We start from the raw sequence: 24,865 nt of genomic DNA on the forward strand, positions 1-24,865 counted from the left end.
TTTTTTTTTTTAGAAATGCAGGCCACTGGGTCATCAATTTTGGCGTCTTGTCCCATAGATTAGATCCAGACTCTGCAAAGGGATATTTCCTTTTGAAAGAATTTGTCACGACCGTTCTTTCTTCAGGATCTTTCCATTCTTTGGATATCAGGGATTTGATATTATTATGGATAGGAAAGACCCTTTTCCTTCTTTCTCCTAATCCCTGAAACATCTGATCTTGGATGGAGTGGGTTTCCTTGACCTCCTCAATATCCATAGTGGCCCTTATGGTTTTTAAAAGACCCTATGTTTCTTCAGAGAGAAACAATGGTTTACCAGAACCATCATCTGAGGAATCAGAGTCCAAGTCAGATACAAGTTCCCCCTCATCCAAATCAAATGCATTATCAGAAGAAACGGATTTATGAGAAGTGGATGGACACAGGAATTGTGGCGTGATTCTAGAGTCCACCGCCGCGGTAACTTCTTCCTTAATGATGGATCTAACAGTGTCAAGGAAGGATGGTGATTCCTCTGTAACCACTTTCTCAGTGCATTTTGGGCATAAGGGCTTTTTAGTTTTTGAAGAGAAGGTTTTTCTGCAGATAGCGCATATTTTGCGTCCTGGATCTCCCCTGGCTGGTTTAGATGTGACGGTCTCTCTGCCCTTAAAATTAAATAAGACTTTATAGGGCCTGATAATACAAAATGACACCATCACCTACACCAGGGGTGGATTAACAGAACAACCACTGCCACCAAGTGAGGGGTACAAGATAGGACATAAAACCATAAATCTGTCGAACCCCTATTTCCCCAATACAGGCACATTAATAGCTAAGAGCATAGAAATCTTCATAGCAGAGGAGGCTTACCAGGCTGAGGGCTAAGGTAGCAGGAACCCCATGCTTCCGTGAGGAGTCAGCCGAGTCCACTGGAGTTAGCATGTTTGCTGAAGCTGAGGGAAGGGCACAAAATATCTCCCTGCTCAGTTTTAAGCTTCCCCCTCTTCACATGCCACGCCATCCAAGGTCTCGCCCCGGAAGTAGACCTGCAGCAGAGTACGAGATTCCCGTGCTCAAGGGGAATCTCGCTTGATGTCATCACATTGGATCCCGCGCGATCTCCCCTGGGAGTATCGCGGGCCCAGGGAAGCCTGAACACAGGGCTTACTCCTAGGAACAGGTAAGGGAGGAGACACGTCTCTGTTCCCTGCACTAGCCCTCCCACCTCGTGGGGAATGAAGACCGAGGCTGGGCGATGGTAAATCCAGAATTCCTTTAACTCCAGGAGAGGCTTCCACTCACACCCGAGGACAGTAAACAACAACTGAATAGGTAAGGGGAGGAGGCTTTTTAAATCCTGTGCTTCTGTGTTGTTTCCTGCCGTTGAGGAGGCGCCAGGGAAAATATATGAAATGATTATATTTGTACTTCCGACATGAATACTGCATGAAAAAATATTGTACATTAACTTTTAATCCTTCTCCAAGACAATACACTGAAGAAGAAAAACAATGCTCTAGTGCACTAAAACAAGGACATAAAATATACCTTTTTAGTTCGTATAAGCTTATGGTCTCTAAACTCAGTCAGCTGAGCTCTTAGCGTTAAGTCGCTGTTGACCAGAAAAGATTCACGGCATTGCTGATAAAAATCTTGAAATGAGAGACCTAAAGAAATTATGTACAAATCACTGAAGTATAAATTGTATCAATGGGGACACCAGATAGAAACTAAAAGCTGTTTAAACATGCAAGCTTATGACCTCATAAATGACAAGGGTCAGTTCTCCATGAGAAACTAAAGCAGTATTCCCATCATAGACATTTATGATATATCCACAGGACATGCACAGAAACCACATAGTACTTTGAGCGCGACTGTTAACCTGGCCACCTCTACATTCAAGCACAGCCTAAATCAGGGTCGTGGGACCTCCATTCTTGGAATGAGATGCAGATCCCAGTGGGACCTGCATTTTTCAGGCATTTATGGCATGTCCTGTGATTATGCCAGAAATGCCTAAGGTGAGAATTTAATAAAGATGGCCATCTGAGAGGTCACTGCCACCATTTTGAGCCATGAGGCGTACTCCACTGTATACTATGGAACTTCTCTAATTAATAATCAGGTCATCACAGTACATATTGTACAACCAAAATACATACCTGTATATGAAGGGTTGTCTTTGTTGGCCATCTGATACTCTGCAAGCAGACGGAAAATGCCCCTAAGAGTAACATATTTTACAGTTATTTACTAGCCTCGTGTATGAAAACTGTCTAAGTGGAAAAATTATTTTGAAGTGTAACTGTCATGTTTTCATAAAAAAAAAATCTGCATCAACATTATGCATAAAGCAATCTTTAGTTTCTTCACATACCACTGTCCACTGTTTTCCTTGAGTTTTTTTCCTTAGTTACGGCTATTTTAACCTCTACAATATGAGGATCTTCTGAGGGTGGCTCCTCTGCCAGTTCTCAGAGGCCAAAACTGCCTTCCCTCACTTCCCATACACACTTGCTGTAGCCAACAGCTTCATGCCAGCCAATTAGACTGGATTACTGAGAGACACGCTTCCTTACTCTGAAGCCTAAACAGGCATGCAGTGTGGAGGACTGCCCTCTGTCTTCTGTTTACATTAAAGGGGTTCTGCACTTTGTTTAAACTGATGATCTATCCTCCGGATAGATCATCAGCATCTGATCGGCAGGGCTCCGACACCCCCGCTGATCAGCTGTTTGAGAAGGCAGCGGCACTCCAGCAGCGCCGCAGCCTTCTCACTGTTTACCGCAGGCCCAGTGACGTCACGACTAGTATCACTGGCCTGGGCGCGGCTAAGCTCCGTACCCTTGAATGGAGCTTAGCCCCGCCCAGGCCAGCTGATACAAGTCGTGACGTCACTCGGCCAGCGGTAAACAGTGAGAAGGCCGCAGCGCTGCTGGAGCACCGCTGCCTTCTCAAACAGCTGATCGGCGGGGGTCCCAGTTGTCGGGTCCCCGCCGATCAGATGCTGATCTATCCAGAGGATAGATCATCAGTTTAAACAAAGTGCAGAACCCCTTTAAGCTGGAGACAGAAAAGCCCTAGCAACGGTCTTTTAAAGGGACCAGTAGAAAGGGACAGGGGACATTAATGAAGGCTGTTATTATAAGGTAGTTACAGATCTTTTGACAGTCATTGACAGACTAACTCAGGTATACAAGCCTAGCTCTAATAAACTAGCAAATACACTTTAAACTAGTATCGGGCAATATCCTTTCCCTCACTGTTTGGACATGATCCATTATATATATATATATATATATATATATATATATATATAAATGACATGGACAAAAAGGACAGAGGCTGGTCGTATCTTGAACTATGTATACTACACCAGAAAAACTGGGATATTCCAGACAGGTCACACACACCGCATCTCCACCGGTCAAGCTGTTTGCATCAGCAACCGGTGTCAGAAACACAATGATGGATGGAGTCAGAAGCAGAAATCTCGTCAACAGTGTGGAGGCCATGCTGGCGTACTACAGCTCAGATCCAAACCAGGTCATTAAAAGCTGGAAAACCCTTTTAGCCATAATTAAGAATTAAAGCGATGGTCTTTCCAACAGAGAGAAAAAAAAAAAAGAAATCTTTGCAACAGGTTCCATTGCGAGCGGATTGTCACTTATTAGTAAACATCCGAAGAGACAGACTATTTCAGACAGCAAATTTTGATGAGAAAGAAGTTCTCTGTACCTGGCATTGGGTGTGAGACTGCGGAGTACATGAGTGAGCGAGCTGAGGGCCAGTGCTCCAGAGCGTTTCACCAGCAATGAATTTTCATAGGATGTCTCTTCTATGTAGGAACTATAAGTAGTCGTTTCATACCACAGCCAGTTATAGAGGCTTTGCTTTGACTGGTCCCACACTGGAGAGAGAGAAAAATAAAAAATAAAATAAAATATTTTATAGATAATAAGGCTGTCAGAACTAAAGCGGACCATGATTTATAAAAAAGCAACACATGTCCATCTATAGAACTCAGTATACTCCGCATGCAGCTTCTCCAGGATGTGGATTTATATGGAAATTAGAAGGACCTGTTCACATACGGCTTATTTGTCAAATGACACATGGCAGGAAAAAAAAGATCTGCGCTGATTGGGGGCTAGTCAAATCTTCCTTGCAGATATGGATGTAGGCTATGTACCGCAATGGTTTAGGGTGTAGTTTTATACCATACTCAACACCAGCCGTGTCCTAAAAAGAAAACAGTAGGGTGAATATTGGAAACTAGTATAACTTAAATGAAACCTGCCGCCAGCAGGCAAAACGCCTTGTAGGAATAGCTCAGCTGAATGTAGTTACACCTTTCACTTAGCAATCTGTTGGTTCATTTTGGAGAAAAAGTATTTTTAATCTATATGCAAATGAGCAGTTAAGAGCACAGAGGGTGGGCCAAAGCTTGGACCCTGCACCGCTTGGCTCCTTGAACTTCCTTTGCGAACCCCCATCCTCTCCTTGACAGACAGGATCAGGCTCCAACAGAAGAAGCAAAAAGGAGCAAGAGTGCACGGAGTGGCTTGGGCCTGATTGAAAATTTCAATCTTGTATAACTATAGCCTTATGGTCCTTTTACATGGACTGAAAATCAGGCCAATTATTGGAGATGAGCATTTGTAGAAAAAAAAAAGGTGCTGGCGACCAACCAATAGTCTCCGGTAGTCACCGTTTCTGTGCAGCAGATTGTCTTGCCTAAACAGGGATCTGCTGTCCAGAAACAATGATTTGTGATAAGGGATCTCGCAGCCGTAATACAGAAGCTAAAACGTGGTCACCTTACATCCAGCCTAAGGCCCTATGCATACAACCGTATTTTTGTTTCACTTTTGATCCGCATTTTTTGTAGATTGGATACAGACCCATATATTTCAATAGGACTGCAAAAAACGTGGTCACCGTGTGCTGTCCACATCCGTATGTCCTGTCTGTCCATTTTGCAGACAAGGATAAGACATTTCTATAGAAGGGAAAAAGAAAATGGCAGCACACACACAACCAGTTCCGACGTTTGTGGACTGCAAAACACACGATCGTGTACATGAGGCTTAAGGATGCTGCCACATGGTAGGTTTTTTTGATGCAGTTTTTGAAACCAAAACCAGGAATGGAATGAAAAAAGTGGAGCAGTTGTATCTGTCCTTAATACGGTTCTCTCCTCTTACAATCCATACCTGATTTTGGCTTCAAAAACTGCATCAAAAAGCCTGAACGTGGGGGGCGTGGCCAACTGCCGGCATGACCGCACGCACTTGAGAGCGGCTCCGGTCCCTAGAATCTATCCTGACTAATCCTGCCAAGCTGCATTCCTCAAACTCAGACTGGCAAGTGCAGAGGAGAAGGAGGAAACCCAGGCACCACGATATGGGTCCCAGTAAGGCGCAGTCTGCAGCCGATAAACTTAAAGAATATGCCCGCCAGGAAAACCAACATGGCGCCGCGGCTCCCGCCACTCCACGTGCAGCGGTGACGCGTGGGCAGGCCGCACAGCAGATAGAGAACGAAGATGCTGGCGAACCGGAGATAACGCTGAAAGCGGTCTCTGAGCAGCTCCTTACAGCTATATCCTCCTGCCAATCCTCCCTTACCTGCAAGATAGAAGTGCGCGTCGACCTGGGCCTCCTGAGACAGGACGTGCAACAGTTGAGGGAGAGAGTCAAGCACACTGAGGACCGGGTGTCGGAGCTGGAGGACTACACCAGACCGCTGGATTCGAGGCTGACGGAGGTGGAAAGAGCTGTTGGATTATGGCGGCAGAAGTGCGACAGCCTAGAGAATCGGGCCCGACGCAATAATGTGAGCATCCTGGGGATGCCAGAGAGAGCGGAGGGGAGAGATCCTGCCAGCTTTCTGGAATTATGGTTTAAGGCCCAGTTTCCTGCAGCCACGTTCTCTGCGGCCTATGCAGTGGAAAGGGCGCACAGAGTCCCCGCCAGACAACCGCCTCCAGGCGCACCACCGAGGCCCCTGCTCGCCCGCCAATTAAACTGGAGGGATAGGGATCTAATTCTCAGCCAAGCGAGGAGCAAGGGGGTACTGACGCACGAAAACGCCAATGTGTCGCTTTTCCCGGACTATTCTGCGGATCTGCAGAAGAAGAGGGCCACCATTGTTTTGGTCAAGAGGCGCCTCAGGGAATTGAACTTGCAGTACTCTATGGCTTACCCGGCGCGACTACGTGAAGTAGATGGTGTCCGGCCTATTTTTTTCACCGATCCGAAGGAAGCTGAGGAATGGGTCGCCAGACGTCCAAGGCTGCACTGACCTGAAACATCGGGACTGAGTTGCAAGTATTGTTGGTCCTGGAAAGGCACGATATGGATGCCTTGTCACTGAGTTAATTATCCTTATTATACGGTGCAATATTTAGCCTTACCTGCATGCAATGAGATGTTCTTTTGGATAACAGATTATTGTGTTCACAGATATAGTTCAGTTGCTGATATTGATCTATAGGAGGGCTGGATATACATATATGCACCTTATGAGGCTTAGTTGCATCTGCAGCTGCAATATTTACATTGACCGGGGAGTGTTCGGCTACCTGTGTGGGCATTACATCTTTTTCCCGCACTGGTCCTCGAATATATTGCCACGTTGTTAACACTATGTTGCATACACTGAATGTTTGTTCAGAGGTATTAGGAGTATACCTGTTATGTTATATGTTCATTAAGTTATTGAAAGCATGGTCACATCAATTGTTCAATAGGAGTGTGGTTGGGAGGCGAACCATTAAACTAAGTGAGGCCCCATCTCAATTGCCGGATGGCATCCGGCACTACTGGAGAGATAACCCTATGCTTGAATCATGGGACCTCTAGTGGTGATGTCCTGGAACGTGAGAGGCCTGGGAGATCCGAATAAGAGGATAGCGGTATTCTCGCATGTGCGACGCTATTGCCCTCACGTTCTGGGACTTCAGGAGACTCATCTGACGGCTGACACAGGGCATAGAATTGCTAAACAATGGGTGCAGTGGTCACTTCAATCATACGGTACATCAAATTCTAGAGGTACGGCCATATTAGTGCGCAAGGGACTCCTATGGGAACCGCAGCAGTCAATTGCTGACCCAGAGGGACAATAGTGTATGGCTTTATTGTTCACATCCCGTATGTTATAATTAACATATATAACCCAACCCCCCCCAGTTAGCCATTCATGATATACCATCTGGGAAGGCACCGGGCCCGGATGGGATCCCGATTGAAGTTTACTCCAGGTATAGTGAAATTCTCAGTCCCCAACTCCTTAAGCTGTACTCAGCATCATTCCAGCGCCATCAGCTACCTGAGACCTTATATGATGCCACTATTGTTGTCATATTAAAACCGCGTGTGGCTCTAACAGGCCGATTTCATTGCTTAATTTAGACTACAAAATTCTAACTAGGCTGTTAGCTTCCCGTTTAAATAAAGTAATTACGTCTATAGTTCATCAGGATCAGGCAGGGTTCATGCCGGGGAGGACCACCTCTGATAATATTAGGAGAGCCCAGGTCATTGCCCCAGATAGGAGTAGCGGAGGGTCGTGAATGGGCCATGGCGTCACTTGACACGGCCAAGGCCTTTGACTCTGTGGAGTGGCCTTTCCTGTTACGGATACTGAAGGAATTTGGATTTGGCCCGGGGTTCATCCGGTGGGTTGAGATTCTGTACCAGACCTAAGGCAAATATACTAGTAAATGGAACCCTGTCAGATTCATTTACTTTGCATAGAGGCACCAGGCAGGGATGCCCCCTCTCCCCCCTCTTGTTTGCGGTGGTAATCGAGCATTTAGCATTGCGGGTCAGACAGGATAGGACCTACATGGGGATTTCTAAAGGAGATAGGGAATAAAAGATAGGTCTGTATGCGGACGATCTCCTCCTGTTTATGGACGAGCCTGAGCGGACCCTCCCCAGAGCAATTGAGGCAATAGAGAAATTTGGCACATACTCGGGCTTGCTCATAAACTGGGCGAAATCAGCTATTATGCCTCTTTGGGATCATGGATGGCCGGAGTGTATACATAATTTACCGGTAGTAGACCAGTTTAAGTATCTTGGCATTGTGATCACAAAGGACCCTAGTGTGTCTGGGGCGAGGAATATAGAACCGATAGAGTCCCTATTCATTGATAAATTTAAGACATGGAGGCATTACCGATCTCGGTGATGGGGAGACTGAATTTAGTTAAAATGATTTTGCTCCCCAAGGGTTTGTACCTCCTGTCGCACGCATGCGCCCCGGTACCAAAGGCCTTTTTTGATAGGCTGCATTCCCTGGTTACGGCTTTTGTGTGGGGAAAAGCTAGGAGGAAGCTTTCACAGAAAGTGCTACAGAGGTCTAAGACAGGGGGGGGGGGCGGCTTTACCAGATTTTTTTCTATATTATCTGGCCGGCCAGCTGAAATATGTTGCGGCATGGGTTAAACAGGGGGAACTACCAGGGCCAGAATATTGGCTGAAGGAATATCTTGGTCTTTATACTCTGTGGCCTGTGCTGGAATCTCCAGGTTTGGTCCACGGGAGGTTACTTCCTGCTCATAGATTGCCTAATCAAGTGTGGAAAGCAGCCAAATTCAACTCATATGTAGACTTGCCAGATGCAACTCCGCTCTGGGATAATCCCATGCTGCCGCACTTGATAGCCTTGGAGGGCGCCGAGACATGGAAAGGATGTGGGGTGCTGACACTGGCTGAGCTGTATGTTGGGGGTGTACTGCGGACTCTACAGCAATTACAGGAGAAATTTGAGATTCCCCACTCTTTGTTTTATAGGTACCTTCAATTACGGCACGCCCTGAATGCTCAGTTTAGGGGGACGAATCGTAGTATTTCTAAATACCCATTGATAGGGGTGTTGAGATCACAGGGACCTAAAGGCATTATTTCTATATTGTATACATATTTATTGGGCGACCGCATGATTCTTCAACCATTGGAGGTAGAAGCGAAATGGAAGGCTAATATTCCAACTCTGGATGCTGAAGAATGGGAGGAGGCCATGTTGGTACCTACTAAGGTTTCCCCATCGGTAAATAATAAACTGATACAATTGTTCATACTGCATAGAAGCTATCTGTCCCCTCTTAGGTTGTATAAGATGGGGAGATTGCCTAGCACCAGGTGTCATAGATGTCAAGAGGAGGGTGCCGATTTCTGGCATTTAATGTGGGGATGTAGATATTTACAAGCTTTTTGGGGTCAAATTGTAGATGTTCTCTCCACAATGGTACCTGTTCCGATAGAAGTCTGCCCTAAAATATGTATCCTTGGGATATTAGAGGAGGAACAGTGGACACACTATCAGAGAGTATTTTTAGGGGAGGCTCTCTTCTTGGCTAGGAAGGCTGTAGCGATAAGGTGGATGGCGGAAAGACTCCCTACGGTGGGCCAATGGAAGACCTTGATGAATCATGCAATGAATATGGAAAAAGTGGTATATATACATAGAAAGTGCCCAAGGAAATTTCAGAAAGTGTGGGGAGAGTGGTGTTCCTCAACTCACTCCTTACAATCTAGGCATATGCACTCCGTGTTGGAAGACCCCACTGCGCTGGGTGTCTGAGTATTGAAAGGTAGGTCTGTAGTATCTTTGATGCCAAGCTGTTGAAATATTGCTGATAATTATCCAACGCACTTTATACCATGACTGAATTGTGTGGAGCTAGGGGCTCCCCTGCGTGGGATGCCACTGCTCCGAAATGTGATGAACCATGCTTGTTGTTAAACTTCAATAAAACGAGTTTAAAAAAAAAAAAAGCCTGAACGTGTGTCAGCAGCCTAAGGCCTAGTTTATAATTCAGTGTTTGGTCAAAGATTTCCATCAGTGATTGCGGGCCAAAACCAGGAGTATAGGCTATACAGAAAGAAGGTATAATGGGAAGATCTGCACCTATGTTTCTGACTCACAACTGTTTTTGCCTCACAATCACTGATGGAAATCACTGACCAAATCATTGAAGTGTGAACTAGGCCTAAGGTCACCTTTTAATAGTGACCCCTCCCTCTATTAAAAAGACAATTATGTATTCTTACAAATAATAATAATAATAATAATAATTTTTTTTTTTTTTTAAAGTGTCAGACAAGAACTGCTGTCCCAGTTACAGATATTGGGGGAGATTTATCAAGACCAGCGTTTTTTACTGCAGAAACTGGCATGAGCTATGATAAATCTGCTGAGGCCGATGACCTCGCCAACACCACACCCCTTTGGGAAAGTGAGGATAGAGGAACATCCCTCGGCGCAAGAAACCAACCAGAAGATCCAGATGAATGTAGATTTCCAATATTTATTTTGCAGATATATACAGGCTGAGGGATGTTCCTCTAGATGCAGATGAATGTTTTTACCTGATGAAGGGGAGGTAACTCCCCGAAACGTTGTATATATCTGCAAAATAAATATTGGAAATCTACATTCATCTGGATCACCTGAGGGGTTAACTACCGCAGATCGCAGCTACCGCTCATATAGGTCAGGAGCTGGCTATGTGATTCTGCAGCCAGCTCCCGCCTCCTGTATATGAGTAAGGCTACTTTCACACTTGCGTTCGGGGTTCCGCTTGTGAGTTCCGTGTGAAGGCTCTCACAAGCGGCCCCGAACGGATCCGTACAGCCCCAATGAATTCTGAGTGGTTGCGGATCTGCTCAGAATGCCTCAGTTTGGCCTCCGTTCCGCTCAGCAGGCGGACACCCGAACGCAGCTTGCAGCGTTCAGGGTGTCCGCCTGGCCGCGCGGAGCCAAACGGATCCGTCCAGACTTACAATGTAAGTCAATAGGGACGGATCCGTTTGAAGTTGACACAATATGGTGCAATTTCAAACGGATCCGTCCCCCATTGACTTTCAATGCAAAGTCTGGATGGATCCGTCTGACTAACTTTTACACTTAGAGTTTTTTCTGAAATATAATGCAGACGGATCCCATTGTTTGCATTATAGGAGCGGATCCGTCTGGGCAGACACGCAAGTGTGAAAGTAGCCTTAATGAGAGAGGTATCTTCATTGGTGGTGCAGTGGCCACAGCCCTTCTCCTTCTCTTCTCCTCCCTCCACTCATTGGTGGCAGCGGCCACAGCCCCTCCCCTTCTCTTCTCCTCCCTCCTCTCATTGGTGGCAGCAGCAGCACAGGGGGGAGGGAGACACTGCTTCCTTCTCCCCTGTGCTGCTGAGGGAACACAGAGCGCTGTCAGCAGCGAGATCCTTATTCCCCATATGTTATCGGAATATCGACAAAATAGATGCCGATAACGTCCAAAATCCTGAATATCGGCCGATAATATCGGTAAAACCGATAATCAGTCGATCCCTAGCCTGCATCACTGACCCTTTGGGAAAGTGGAAAAGGTGGCATGAAACTAACATTTGTGTAAAAATTATTGCACAAATGACATTTTAAAAGTTGCATATGGTGCTTGATAAATCTTTCCCATTGAGGACAACAGATTCTCAATATATCATGGGACCAGTATCCTACAGAACATAAACAGTTATGGCTGCCCATTAGCTGTTTCTGCTCATACAACTCATATATAGTACATCAAAGAAGAGGTAACAATGCCTGTGAAAACATCACACTTACTTAAGGGGGCGTTCATGTGGTCAATGGAAGCCAGAACATGGATATTGGCGATAGAAGCCAGCTGCCCTAGTACTTGTTGACTTTTGTCTCCTCTTAGCATATGACTGTCCAGATTATGGATAAGAAGATAAAGTTCTAGAGATGGTTCTGGAAAAAAATTGCAAGAGAACAGCCCATTAGCCACAGAACATACACAACATATCCATAAACTGCAAATCATCTCAATCCTTACTGCAGCACTTCATCTGAAGACCCCCTGCTGCCCATGGACTACCCATGTAAACAATGGACACGGTTGTCTCCATGTCCACGGCTCACCAGATGGGGCAGTCATGTCATTTATCCATGTGGTTGCTTTCCTAGCTGAGTGAATGTATTCAGCCCCTGAGCAGAGAAGGACACAGCTGTAAATTGTGTGCCAGCCACCATGTGGCGAGTTATGGATGCACAGACCACCAGTGTTTACATGCGGTATATTGTTATAGTTGGAACTTTATTTATGCATGAGATTTGGAGCTGTGTATCAGGACATAAAATAGATTTAAAGGGGTTGATCCAGCTGTATTACATTTTAATATATGGCTCACAGTGGATAAAAAATTAGCCAGCTTTCCACTTCCTGTTTCACATGTAGAAAGATGCCTGGAGAGGCTTGTTCAGCCAATCACTGGCCGCAGTAGTAACCAGTCTCCACCAGGAATTGGCTGAGCGGGCCTTTCCTGGCAATTTCTCTTAAACCTGGTGTGAGCCATATATAGAAATGTAATACTGCTGGAGAACCTCTTTAAACATAAAAAAATGTTGGCTGCCTCCAGCCACCACTAGAGCGTGCTTACTGCACACAATTGTAATATTCAATGCAGTATATAACAGTAAGTGAGCTCCCGGTTGTGGTTTTTGCATTAAGAAAGAATTCTATCTTCTAGCCATGTCTATGCAGGAAATTTGGAGCCGTATTCTCATTTGACGCTCCTTTGACTGGTCACAAGCTGGTGTCTGTAAAAACCAACCTCCTGCAATGACATTTTATCCCATGTAATCGGAGGTAAAGTTATGTAGGAAAATATTCCACAACGTGTAAATGACATTCTGAAAGCTACAGTATTATGCTGGGGATTTACCACACCGAAGTCCACAGGGAACTCTGCATGTAATATACAACGAACGCATGTGGCCTAAAGGGGCTTTCACTATGATAATGAGCGAAGCCATACTGATTAGTCCACTTGGTAAATTACTGAGCCCTCACACGAAGCATCCATATTGCTTTCTAAGGGTAGGCGGTGATGGTGAATTCACTAAAAGAGTTCAAGAGGGGTCTGGATGTATTTCTGGAGTGTAATAATATTGCAGGCTATAGCTAGATAGTAAATTACCTCCTGTTACTATGTTTTCTTTAGGCCCCATGTACACGACAGTATAATTTTTCTGCATCTGGTATGCATTTTTTTTCACATTCATTTCAATGGAGCAGCAAAAGATTAGGAAAGCACACAGTGTGCTGTCCACATTGGTTTGTCCATTCCGCAGCCCTGCAAAAAAATAAAATAAAAAAATAGAACATGCCCTATTCTTGTCCGTTTTGCGGACAAGAATAAGGCAATTCTATAGAAGGAAAAAAGAAAAAAAAAAAAAAAAAGACGGCATGCACACGATTGGACTGGCCATGGATCCTACAGGGAAATTTGCTTGTTGACTGGTGCCCAGGGGGCCACCATCCTCATGGCCACCAGCCAGGTACATTAATCAATGTAGGAGCATCAGGTACTTATGCACCTAGCCGGTGGCCACAAGTGGCCTCCTGAACTCAACTGCATTGCCGTCCTCCGGATGATGATATAGTTGAATACTGCGAGGGCGGCGGTATTTTGTGCTGCACTATGGGATTGCTGGCCCTGCCTACTCATGTTGTACCGTCTGACAATTTGGACCCCAGTGCTCCAGACTAAAAAAAAAAAAAAAAATACCTAGTAGCCATTGGCTCCTGAACTGAAAAATGTAGGAGCCAAATAAAATTTTTACTCGCCAAATCGAAACCAATTAAAAAATTTTGTATCGTGACAACGCTACGCCGATCAGATTGGCGTAGGGTTGTTTCGATACCAAAATTTGGATTCGCTTTCGACACCATAAAAACAAGATTTTTGTATAACTTACCAGTAAAATCTCTTTCTCGCTCTTCCTTGGGGGACACAGGAAACCTTGGGTATAGCTCAACTCCCTAGGAGGCGTGACACTAAGTGAAAACTGTTAAGCCCCTCCTCCAGCAGATATACCCTCAGCCTGGAGAGAGAGACTACCAGTTGCGTGTCCAAGTAGTGAAAGAAAGGCAATGACCAACCATATAAAACCAAACAAGTCAACTACCCGACAGGGGCAACTAAACCGTAACGGTAAACCAGAACAATGGGTGGATGCTGTGTCCCCAAAGGAAGAGCGAGAAAGAGATTTTACTGGCAAGTTATACAAAAATCTTGTTTTCTCGCCCAACTCCTTGGGGAACACAGGAAACCTTGGGACGTTCAAGAGCAGTCTAAGAGGGGAGGGACTACAGCCCAAGGCGAAAACCACCGGAGGTATCAAGAAACCACCACCTGCAAGACCAGGCGGCCCAAAGCAGCATCCGCCGATGCATAGGTGTTCACCCTGTACAACTTGGTGAAGGTGTGCAAGGAAGACCAGGTGGCCGCCTTACACAGTTGCTCAGCCGAAGCCCGATGCCTCTGAGCCCAAGAAGCACCAACCGCTCTGGTAGAATGAGCCGTAACACCAAAAGGCGTCTCCTTGTCCTTGACGCGGTAAGCCTCGGCAATAGCCATCTTGATGAAGCGGGCAATAGACACCCTGGACGCCGCCAACCCCTTGCGCGGACCTTCCGGAACCACAAACAGTCCGTGCGCCGAAAGGGTCCGGTGACTTCCAGGTAAATCTTCATGGCCCTAACAACATCCAGCCGGTGAAGCTCCCGTTCTAGAGGATGAGAAGGAGACGGACAAAGGGAAGGGAGGACGATGTCCTCATTGAGGTGAAAGGCGGAGAACACCTTCGGAAGGAAGGAACCGGACGGAGAACCGCCTTATCCTGCGCAAGAAAGTGCAGCAAATTCAGACACCCGTCGAAGGGACGTGATGGCCACAAGGAAAATGACCTTGCAGGACAAAAGGCGAAGAGAAACCCTCCGCAAGGGCTCGAAGGGGGTAGACTGGAGTGCTGTCAGCACAACATTAAGGTCCCAGGGTGGAATGGGAGAGCGAAACGGGGGAACAGAATGAGCGACTCCCTGGATAAAGGTTTTGACAGGCCCGAGAGGGGCCAGAGGACGCTGGAAGAGGATGGAAAGCACCGAGACCTGAACCTTTAACGAGCTGAGACCCAAACCCAGGTCCAGAGTTTCGCAAAAACCCAGGTAAGACCGCCAGGTCCAGTAATAAATCCTGGACAAGGCCGGCTTTCGTGCGCGGATCATGGTACGAACCAAATCCGCCGAAAAACCCTGTCTCGTTAAAACTGCGGTCTCAATAGCCATGCCGTTAAACGTAGCGACCCTAAATGCCGGTGGAAGATCGGCCCTTGAGAGAGGAGGTCTTATCTTAGAGGCAGCGGCCAAGGCATGTCTCCCAGGAGCAGCATTAGGTCGGCGTACCAAGGCCGGTGAGGCCAATCCAGGGCTATGAGAACCGTAGGCACGCCCTCTGACGCGATTTTCCGGAGAACCCGTGGCAGAAGATGGAGGGGCGGAAACACGTACAGGAGGGAAAATTCTGTCCACGGAAGAACGAGAGCGTTGGCACGGTACACCCCCGGGTCCTTGGACCTGGACAGAAAGGTGGGGAGCTTGTGGTTGAACCTGGAGGCCATGAGATCCACATCCGGACAAACCCAAGGAGGCAAATGGACTTGAACACGTCGGGATGCAGAGACCACTCGCCCGGGTTGATCGTCGTCCGACTGAGAAAGTCCGCCGCCCAGTTGTCCACCCCCGGAATGTAAATGGCCGACAGGGCCGGAACATGAGTTTCCGCCCAATGGAGGATGCGAGATGCCTCCCGCATAGCCGCTGCACTGCGAGTGCCCCTTGATGATTTATATACGCCACAGCCGTGGCGTTGTCCGACTGGACACGAACGGGATGACCCCGAAGTAGTGGAGTCCAATGCCGGAGCGATAGGAGAATCGCCCTCAGTTCCAGAATGTTTATCGGCAGTTTGGACTTCGATGGAGACCAAGTGCCCTGGACGGACCGGGGAGGAAACACCCCCACACCCCTGCAGACTGGAATCGGTGGTAACCACCAACCAGGTCATCGGCAGAAAGGATTTTCCCTGGAGGGGGGTCCGTAACGACCAGAGGAGGGAAGTCCGAGCATGGGAAGGAAGGGGGAAGGGCCGGTCCAGACTCTCCAGGGACTTGTCCCAAGCAGACAGAATTGCCGTCTGGAAGATGCGGGAGTGATATTGCGCGAAGGGAATCGCTTTGAAACAGGACACCATCTGTCCCAATACCCACATGCTGGACCGGAAGGACGGACGGCGGTGGAGAAGCAGGGTCCGAGGAGGAGCTGGCGCTTTTCCGGTGGGAGCCGAACCTCCGCCGCTTCTGTATCCAGTAACATCCCCAGAAGACAAGTTGTCTGGATGGGGTAAGCGAGGACTTGGGAAGGTTGATAATCCAACCGAACTGCTCCAAGGTTTGCAGCGTGAGGTTCACGCTGGTGGATGTCTGGGAACAGGAGGGCGCCTTGATGAGCAGATCGTCCAAGTAGGGAAGTAGAAAAACATCCCTGGAGCGGAGCAAGGCCTGGACAGGGGCAAGGATCTTGGTGAACACCCGAGGAGCCGTCGCCAGGCCGAAGGGGAGGGCGACAAATTGATAAAGGTCGTTCCCCACCGCAAAGCGAAGGAAACGCTGGTGACACTGAGCGATCGGGACGTGGAGGTAAGAGTCCTGGATGTCGATAGACGACAGAAACTCCCCTCTTTCCAGAGAGGCCACCACGGATCTGAGGGACCCCATCCTGAACCGCCGAAGACGGAGGAAACAGTTGAACCGCTTGAGGTCCAATATTGGTCTTACCGAACCTTCTTTTTTGGGGACCACAAAAAGGTTAGAGTAGAACCCCTTGAAATCGGTCCCTTAGAGGAACTGGAGTGATCACTCCTTTTTCCAGAAGGGTGCAAATGGCTTCGGAGAAGTCGGCCGCACACTGGGGGTCCCTCGGGACACGGGAGAGAAAAAAGCGAACCGGAGGGAAGGACACGAATTTGATTTTGTATCCGGAAGATACAACTTCGAGAGCCCAGGCGTCGGAGACGTGCGCCTGCCAGATGTCCCTGAACAGGAGGAGGAGTCCCCCCACCCCCACTAGGGGCGCACCCTCAGGCGGGGGTCTGCTTGGCCGTGGGAGGGCGAGCAGGCTGGGACTTACGCCAGGAGGGTTGAGTCCGAAAAAAGGGCTTTTTGCGCCTATCCTGGGAAGAGTTAGACGACGGACCGGACGCGGATCGAGGACCAGAGGCCCTGCGGGAGGACCTAAAGCGAGAGAAACCAGGACGGCCTCGAATGGCGCTCTTGGTCCTAGGCTGGGGAAGATGGGTGCTCTTCCCACCCCATCCTCCCCCCCCCACCTTTGTAAGACCGTGCTTTTGGACAAGCGGGCCACGGGAGGGTCAACCTTAGGCGAAGACGCCCAAGTGGAGATGCAATCCGCCGGGAAGGGATAACAGATATCCAACTTCTTAGGGGGGTAAAACGGGCATCAGGGCGAGACCAGGCCTTAGAAACTACCGACGAGAAGTCGGCATGGAGAGGGAATACTGTGGACGCCTGCTTGGGGCAGAAAAAGGACACACCGGCCTTGTCAGAGCTCGGAGGGTCATCGTGAATTTTAAAGGTGTCACGAATGTTGGTAATGAGATGGCCCACAGCAGAGGCCAGCTTGGACGGTAAAGCAGAGTCCATATCCCAATCCGAATCCACTAATTCTCCCTCTGAAGGCATGTCCTGTGAGGAGGAGGGGCCCGACTGAGACCGTACCCTTGGAGGTGGCAGGGATGCATCCGAGGATGACACGCACTCCGCCCTGGACCGCTTCTGGGGGTGCCGGGCCCTGGAGGCGTCGCTAGGAGCGAGGGACCCAGACGGGTCGGCCGAAGTAGCGGACCCGGAGGGTACGGCAGGGGGTGTATCAGGCTGCGTGGCAGGCTGTGTATTCGCAAGGCGGCCCACTACATTAGTGAGGCTTTCCACGGCCTGGGACAGGGATCTTGCCCATTCAGGAGGATCCAAGAGAACAGGGGGCGGCACAGCAAGTGGCGGACCCTGTATTGGGACCTGGCATGCAGAGCAATGCGGGTCTGATTGCCCCCGTGGGAAGGGTGCATCACAGGCGGTGCAGGTGTGATACCAGGGCCCAGAGGCCCCTGAGGGATCGGACATGTTGGCTAGAATGGTATGGCCGTCCAGGCTAGGGGCTGCTGGCACTAGGAAGGGGTTAGCAGTCCTACCAGACCGAAGACTTCAGGGCTGGAAGCACAGTAGACAGCAGGGACCGGAGCAGGAGTAGGCGCACAAGCACGATCTCTCCTCAGGGAAGGAGTTGCAGCAGAGATTGCTGGTCTCCTAGAATGACCGGAAGGCGGGAATAGAGAGGAGCGGGAAGCGAAGCTCCGCCCCCCCGCTAGCTTCGTTCGCGCGATTTAAATATAAATATAGATAGGCCGGAAGTGACGGCCTGCGACGCCGAAGTTTGCCGATTATTTCCATTCTTCCCCCCTCTATCTTATGGAAAAGGGGGCGGTATGCGGCGTAGCAATGAAAAGGTCGCCGCAGAGAGGTACTGGCCGTACCAGCACAAGAGAGACGCCGCGATCTCTGTGCGGCCGTCACGCTGCCGGTCGTCCGGTGCAGAGGCAGGCTTAGCCTGCCGGTGCTTTTTGGGTGCCGCTGCTGCAGTCCTTGCAGAGAGTACAGGGGACACTATCCCCCTGCGGGTTGCTCCGGGGATCTCAGTATTAACCCTTTAGTTATCCCCGCTGCAGAAGGAGCCTGGAGAGCGGGGGATTCGAACTCATGGCGCTGCGCCACCAATGAAGATAACTGACCTGTTAATACAAATACAGGCGGCGGGTGCCGGAATCAAATAGCCAGCACCCGACCTTTATGACAGGGAGATGCGATCCGCTGAAGTTAACCCCTCAGGTGCCGCACCTGGGGGGTTAACTGCAACGGATCACATCTCCCTGTCATAGAGGTCGGATGCTGGTTATTTGATTCCGGCACCCGCCTTCTGTTTTTGTATTACCAGGTCAGTTATCTTCATTGGTGGTACAGTGGCCACAGCCATTCCCCTCCTCCTCCCGTCTCTCCTCTTATTGGCGGCGGCGGCAGCAGCACAGGGGGGAGGAAGAGACTCCTTCTCCACTGCGCTGCTGAGAAGAACATCGGCGGTGGGGCAGAGAACTATCATCTCCTGTGCCCGACTAAAGACTAAAAAGTCTTGTCGCCATTTGTAAATTCTACCATTTTGGTCACCATCTGGAGCCCTGGACCCGGCAACAACATGGGGTCACTTTTAGTTTTTTTTCCAGGGCCACTTTAAGTATCCGATCAGGGACAGACTGGGAACTTAATTGGCTAAACCGGTTAAGGCCATGCTTAGCAAACCAAGGACTCCCTAGTGAATAGGGATTGCAGAATAAATAATTACAATATAAATACTCCTGTTTTACCTACATATCGGAAGGGATTTAAACATGCATGACTTGAGTAATAGCATTGCTCCAACACTGAAGCCAGAAGTACAGCTGCCTCACAGGCCAACAGCTCATTAAAGGGAACCTGTCACCGGGATTTTGGGTATAGAGCTGAGGACATGGGTTGCTAGATCGCCGCTAGCACATCCGCAATACCCAGTCCCCATAGGTCTGTGTGCTTTTATTGTGTAAAAAAAACTATTTAATACATATGCAAATTAACCTGAGATAAGTCCTGTATGTGAGATGAGTCGGGGACAGGACTCATCTCAGGTTAATTTGCATATGTATCAAATCGGGTTTTTTACACAATAAAAGCACACAGAGCTATGGGGACTGGGTATTGTGGATGTGCTAGCGGCCATCTAGCAACCCATGTCCTCAGCTCTATACACAAAATACCGGTGACAGGTTCCCTTTAAGCATCAATTCACTGTAAGTACAAAATGAACACTCATTATGGAAATGCCACTGATCACACAGGCAGCTGCCGTGGTTATGTAACTCCAAATGCTCTAAAAAAAAAAGTTGGTAACTATTAGGGGGATAAATTGCTTCTTGTACTGATTGTGCAATCACATCTGCAATGCAGATTAAATACCCTATATACACTGAGGCTGGAAAACAAAATGATCTTTGAGACTCATCCATCTGACTGCAACCAAACAACTCTAACACAGTCACAGGGTAAAAAAAAAACAACAAAAAAAAAACACCAGAACAAACAGAAGACCCTCTCTGGAGGTGATCAACAAGACACTCCATGTGCCATATCAATGAGTTCTGGGTGGTGCAGAAACAATTCTAATCGGTTTTCCATGAGTACAATATTAAAGAGAATCCATCACCCAGATGATGTACCATTACCTACAGTAATACATGAGTAGTACTGCAGATATGGAGCACAGGTCCCTATTTTTTATTTTCTTACTGCCCTCTGTTGCTCCGCTGTCAGCGCTGCGTTGAAATACGTTGTCATGACTGCCCTGCATGCGCACACGAGTCAGCACTGCAGCCCGCACTGTGTATTTCAGTGCAGTTCTGAGCACTGACAGCAGGGGAACCCGGGGGGATCTCGACTCCTTATCTGCACTACTATGCATGTATTACTGTAAATAATAGTCCACAACCAGGGTGACAGATTCCCTTCAATGACCCATCCCCGGGATAGGTCAATATCTAACTGGCCAACTCCCAGGACCCCTACCAATCAATTTTTTAAAGAGGCTGTGGCACTTGGTGAGCACTGCAGTCTCTTCCTTCGCTGGAGACATCACATTCATCAGTCTTGGTATTGTGTGCGGAGGCCTCTTCATACAGCTGATCGGCAGTGGTCCCGGGAGTCGAAAAAAAACCACAATTCTGATATTGATGACCTACCCTGAGGATAGTTCTTCAATATTATACTCCTGGAAAACCCTTTCAAAACACTGTCACCACTCCTCACAGCAAGACATGCAGTACAGTTATCTGGTATACTTTGCACAATATTGTGTATGGAGCGCTAATCTTCTAAGCTTCTGAGAAATGGAGGACATGCACTTATATTTAAATAAAGGAAACTGTCTGGCCACTGTGTTCTTGGCAGCTGAAGACATCTGTGTTGGTCCCATGTTCATACGTGTCCTCATTGCTGAGAAAAATGAAGTTTTAATATATGCAAATGAGCCTCTAGGAACAATGGCAACACCCACTTGTTCTTAAAGGCTCATTTGCATATGTTAAAACGTCATTTCTCAGCAATGTGGACACATATGAACATAGGACCAACACAGATGCCTTCAGCTGCCAAGTGCACATGTAAAAGGTCAGCCAGTGTCATAGGTACAAATCCCCTGTGGTAGTCTGCTTGGGTCACCTGGTAACAAAACTTAAAAAAAGTTTCACCCAATTGGGGCCTGTGCCAGACTGTAGAAATGACACTTTGTGATACTGTTATCTAGGTTTATCCAGCTATCAGTGGCCTAAAAAGCGGCATAAAATGTATATGGGTTAAATGAGCCAGATGCATCCGTTAAGAAAAAGCACCACTGGAGCTACAATACATGTAGTCCTGATCCATCTGAAGGCCTTCTGAAGAGGCCACCTATGGTCAAGCTTATCTTGGGTTTATATTTTCACTCCTTTCTAGGTCGGTTCTGTGTCCCATTCAAGCCACATAAATTAAGGCTCACTTCATTTACCCTCTTTGAACTTCTGAGCTATAAAGTTCATTTGATCCAATGGACTACGAAAAGTTCCAGAGTAACCAAGTGCCTCTTCTGTGATGGAGTTCAAGATCTGGATAGAAACACAAAGAATAGTTAATCTACATAGAATAAATACTAAATATTTCCATCCTATGCAACAACTCGTCGGAAGAGTAATGCCAGTTTCATCCACCTTTCCCACAAACAGCTACTGTTTGACAATGTGACCATTCATTAGGAACCATTAAGGGATATGGGCAGATTTATAAACTATTTTTTATTTGCTCTAATGCAGCTGAAATAAAAAATGAAGTGACTATTGTTTTGTGTACTTCCACTGTGTCTCCATGGATTACTAATATACCCCTGTGTGTAGTCATCAGCAACATGCAGGGTCAGACTACACACAGGGTTTGTTTGCAATCTGTAAACTCATCCCCTATCTGGCCATCCCCAAGAGTAATAATAGAAAACACAATATAAGGGTCCATTCACACAACCGTAGGCAGTCTGTGCATGTGCTGCAGACCGCAAATTGCGGTCCACAATGCACGGGCACCGGCCAAGTGAATCCCATATTACAGCGCGGACCCATTGACTTGAGTGAATCAGTGATCCGCAATATACAGCAAAACATAGGACATGGACCAAAATGCCCACGGAAGTTCTTCCGGGTGCTCCCATAGGCTTCCGATCCATGCCACCACTCTGCACTGTATCTTGCAGAATGCGGACCCATTCAAGTCAATGGAGCAGACGGCCTACAGTCATGTGAATGATCCATAACAGTAATACATGTACGGCGCAGGCTGATCGGGCGGGTGCAGGAGCTGCGCCCGCCCGATCAGCGGCACAGACCCGGCAGTCACTGACCTCCGCGCCCTGCTGCATACTCCGGCATCGGTCAAAACACAGATGCCAGCGTATTAACCCCTTGTATGCTGCAGTCAAAGCTGATTGCAGCATACAGAGGGTAAGGGTTCCCTCAGCTTCCCCATTGGATCCCCGCGCGGTAGAGAACGCAGCCCGATGCATTCCATAGGCATCAGGGCTTGCCTTCTAGCCTGTGAGATCCAGCCCCTTATGCTGGGTCTCACAGGCAGGCTCTCAGCATACAAGCAATACAGGATGTATTGTAATGCATTGCAGAGGGGAATCAGACCCCAGAAGTTGAAGTCCCAGAGTGGGACAAAAATAAAAAGTTAAAAAAAGAAGTGTTTTTCATAATAAAAAAATTATTTTAAATTTTTTTATTTTATTATTTTTTCCTTGAAACTAAAAGATATTGGGTATTGCCGCGTCCGTAACGATCGGCTCTATAAAAATATCACATGACCCACCCCCTCACCTTAACGCCGTAGAAAAAAATAAAATAAAAACTGTGCTAAAACAACCATTTTTTTGTCACCTTACAAAAAGTGCAACAACAAATGATCAAAAAGGCATATGCCCCCTAAAATAGTACCAAACTGTCATCTCATCCCGAAAAAAAAATGAGACCCCACTTAAGACAGTCGCCCAAAAAAAAAAAAAAAAGGCTTTCAGAATATGGAGACTGTAAAAAAAAAATATTAAGTTTCAAATATGCTTTATTTTGAACTACTGAAACAAACAAACAAAAAATCATATTTGGTATTGTCGTGTCCGTAACATCCTGCTCTATAAAAATAGCACATGATCTAACATTGAACATTGTAAATAACAAAAAATAAAAACTTTGCCAAAACAGCTATTTTTTGTTACCTTGCCTCACAAAGAGTGTAATACAGAGCAACCAAAAATCATATGTACCCTAAAATAGTACAACAAACCTGCCACTATATCAAGTAGTTTCCAAAATGGGGTAACTTTTTTGGAGTTTCTACTCTAGGGGTGCATCAGGGGGGTCTTCAAATGTGACATGGCAACTTAAAATTATCCCGGTGAAATCTGCCCTCCAAAAACCATATGGCGTTCCTTTCCTTCTGCGCCCTGCCGTGTACCCATACAGTTGTTTACGATCACAAATGGGGTGTTTCTGTAAACTACAAAATCAGGGCAATAAATATTGAGTTTTGTTTGGCTGCTAACCCTTGCTTTGTTACTGGGGAAAAAAAATTGGATTATAATGGAAAATCTGCCCAAAATATGAAATTCTGAAATATCATCTACATTTTTCTTTAAAGGGGTTGTCAGAGTTATGGGAAAAAAAAAAAAAAGATAGCACTGTAAATCTGATGGTCAGCAATATATAACTAAGCTAAGCAAGTTTTAGGCAAAAAAATATCTATTTCCTCATTTGCCTGGTTCTCTTCTGGGCCTGGCCCTTTGTTTGCTTGCAATAAAAACAATCTCTGGCCCTCCCCCTGCTCCGCTAAGGGAGTGAATACAAGTGCTGCCCTGAGTGACATGTCTGCCTGCTGGGAGACTCTGCAGCATGTTGTATGTGTAGGACTACAAGTCCCAGCTGTATAATGACACTGCTAAGGGAGTGAATACAAGTGCTGCCCCGAGTGACGTGACATGTCTGCCTGCTGGGAGACTCAGCAGCATGTTGTATGTGTAGAATTACAATTCCTAGCTGTATAATGACACTGCTAATACACACAGGATCTTCCCCCTACCTGCAATGCTCTGCAGAACTTCTCTTTCAGCTCCTGTGCCCAGCATTTGTCTCCTCACTGCCTGCAGCTACACCGTAAACACTTCAGCCCTGAGTCTGTGCAGCTGAAGGGGTTAAGATTCCTGGGAGAGAGCAAAAAGCAGCAGCCAGCAGTGCAGGGGGGCGTGGCCAGCACAGTGACGTCTGGTGTACAGGTTTCTCAGGCTTGTGCACGAACATTATCAGAGCAGGGAGAGAAGCTGACATCACAGGTCATGTAACCCTCTGAAATCTGATAAACTAGCCACTGGAGATAGTGAGTTAATTGGAAAGCGGTTATATTTGCCTAGTTAGAAACATAGAAAGAATAAAAAAATAACTCGGACAACCCCTTTAATTCTTGTGGAACACCTAAAGCGCTAAAAAAGTTTGTAAAACCCGTTTTGAATACCTTAAGGGGTGTAGTTTCTAAAATGGGGGCATTTATGGGTGGTTTCTATTATGCAAGCCCAACAGTGACTTCATAACTGAACTAGTCCTTAACCCCTTAAGAACTCAGCCCTATTTCACCTTAAGGACTTGGCCATTTTTTGCCAACTTTAAAACGCTTTGACTTATCCAGGCCATTCTGAGACAGTTTTTTTGTCACATATTGTACTTCATGACACTGGTAAAATGAAGTAAAAAAAAAATAATAATAATCATTTATAAAAAAAAAATACCAAATTTACAAAAAATG

The 24,865-nt window shown here is 47.1% G+C and overlaps 1 protein-coding gene across 1 annotated transcript in view; it reads right to left on the reverse strand.

Annotated features, from left to right (window-relative positions):
- The window catches only part of LOC121007847 (origin recognition complex subunit 2-like), a 47,906-nt gene that overhangs the window by 9,460 nt on the left and 13,581 nt on the right, over positions 1 to 24,865 (reverse strand). The window contains exons 6-10 of the mRNA XM_040440092.1: positions 21,540 to 21,636; positions 11,606 to 11,752; positions 3,729 to 3,900; positions 2,153 to 2,214; positions 1,536 to 1,654 (exon numbers count right to left, since the gene is read on the reverse strand). Coding sequence (XP_040296026.1) covers positions 1,536 to 1,654; positions 2,153 to 2,214; positions 3,729 to 3,900; positions 11,606 to 11,752; positions 21,540 to 21,636 — 597 coding nt within the window. The remainder of the gene's footprint in view (positions 1 to 1,535; positions 1,655 to 2,152; positions 2,215 to 3,728; positions 3,901 to 11,605; positions 11,753 to 21,539; positions 21,637 to 24,865) is intronic.

The sequence above is a fragment of the Bufo bufo genome, chromosome 7, assembly GCF_905171765.1.
Source record: "Bufo bufo chromosome 7, aBufBuf1.1, whole genome shotgun sequence".
NCBI lineage: Eukaryota > Metazoa > Chordata > Amphibia > Anura > Bufonidae > Bufo > Bufo bufo.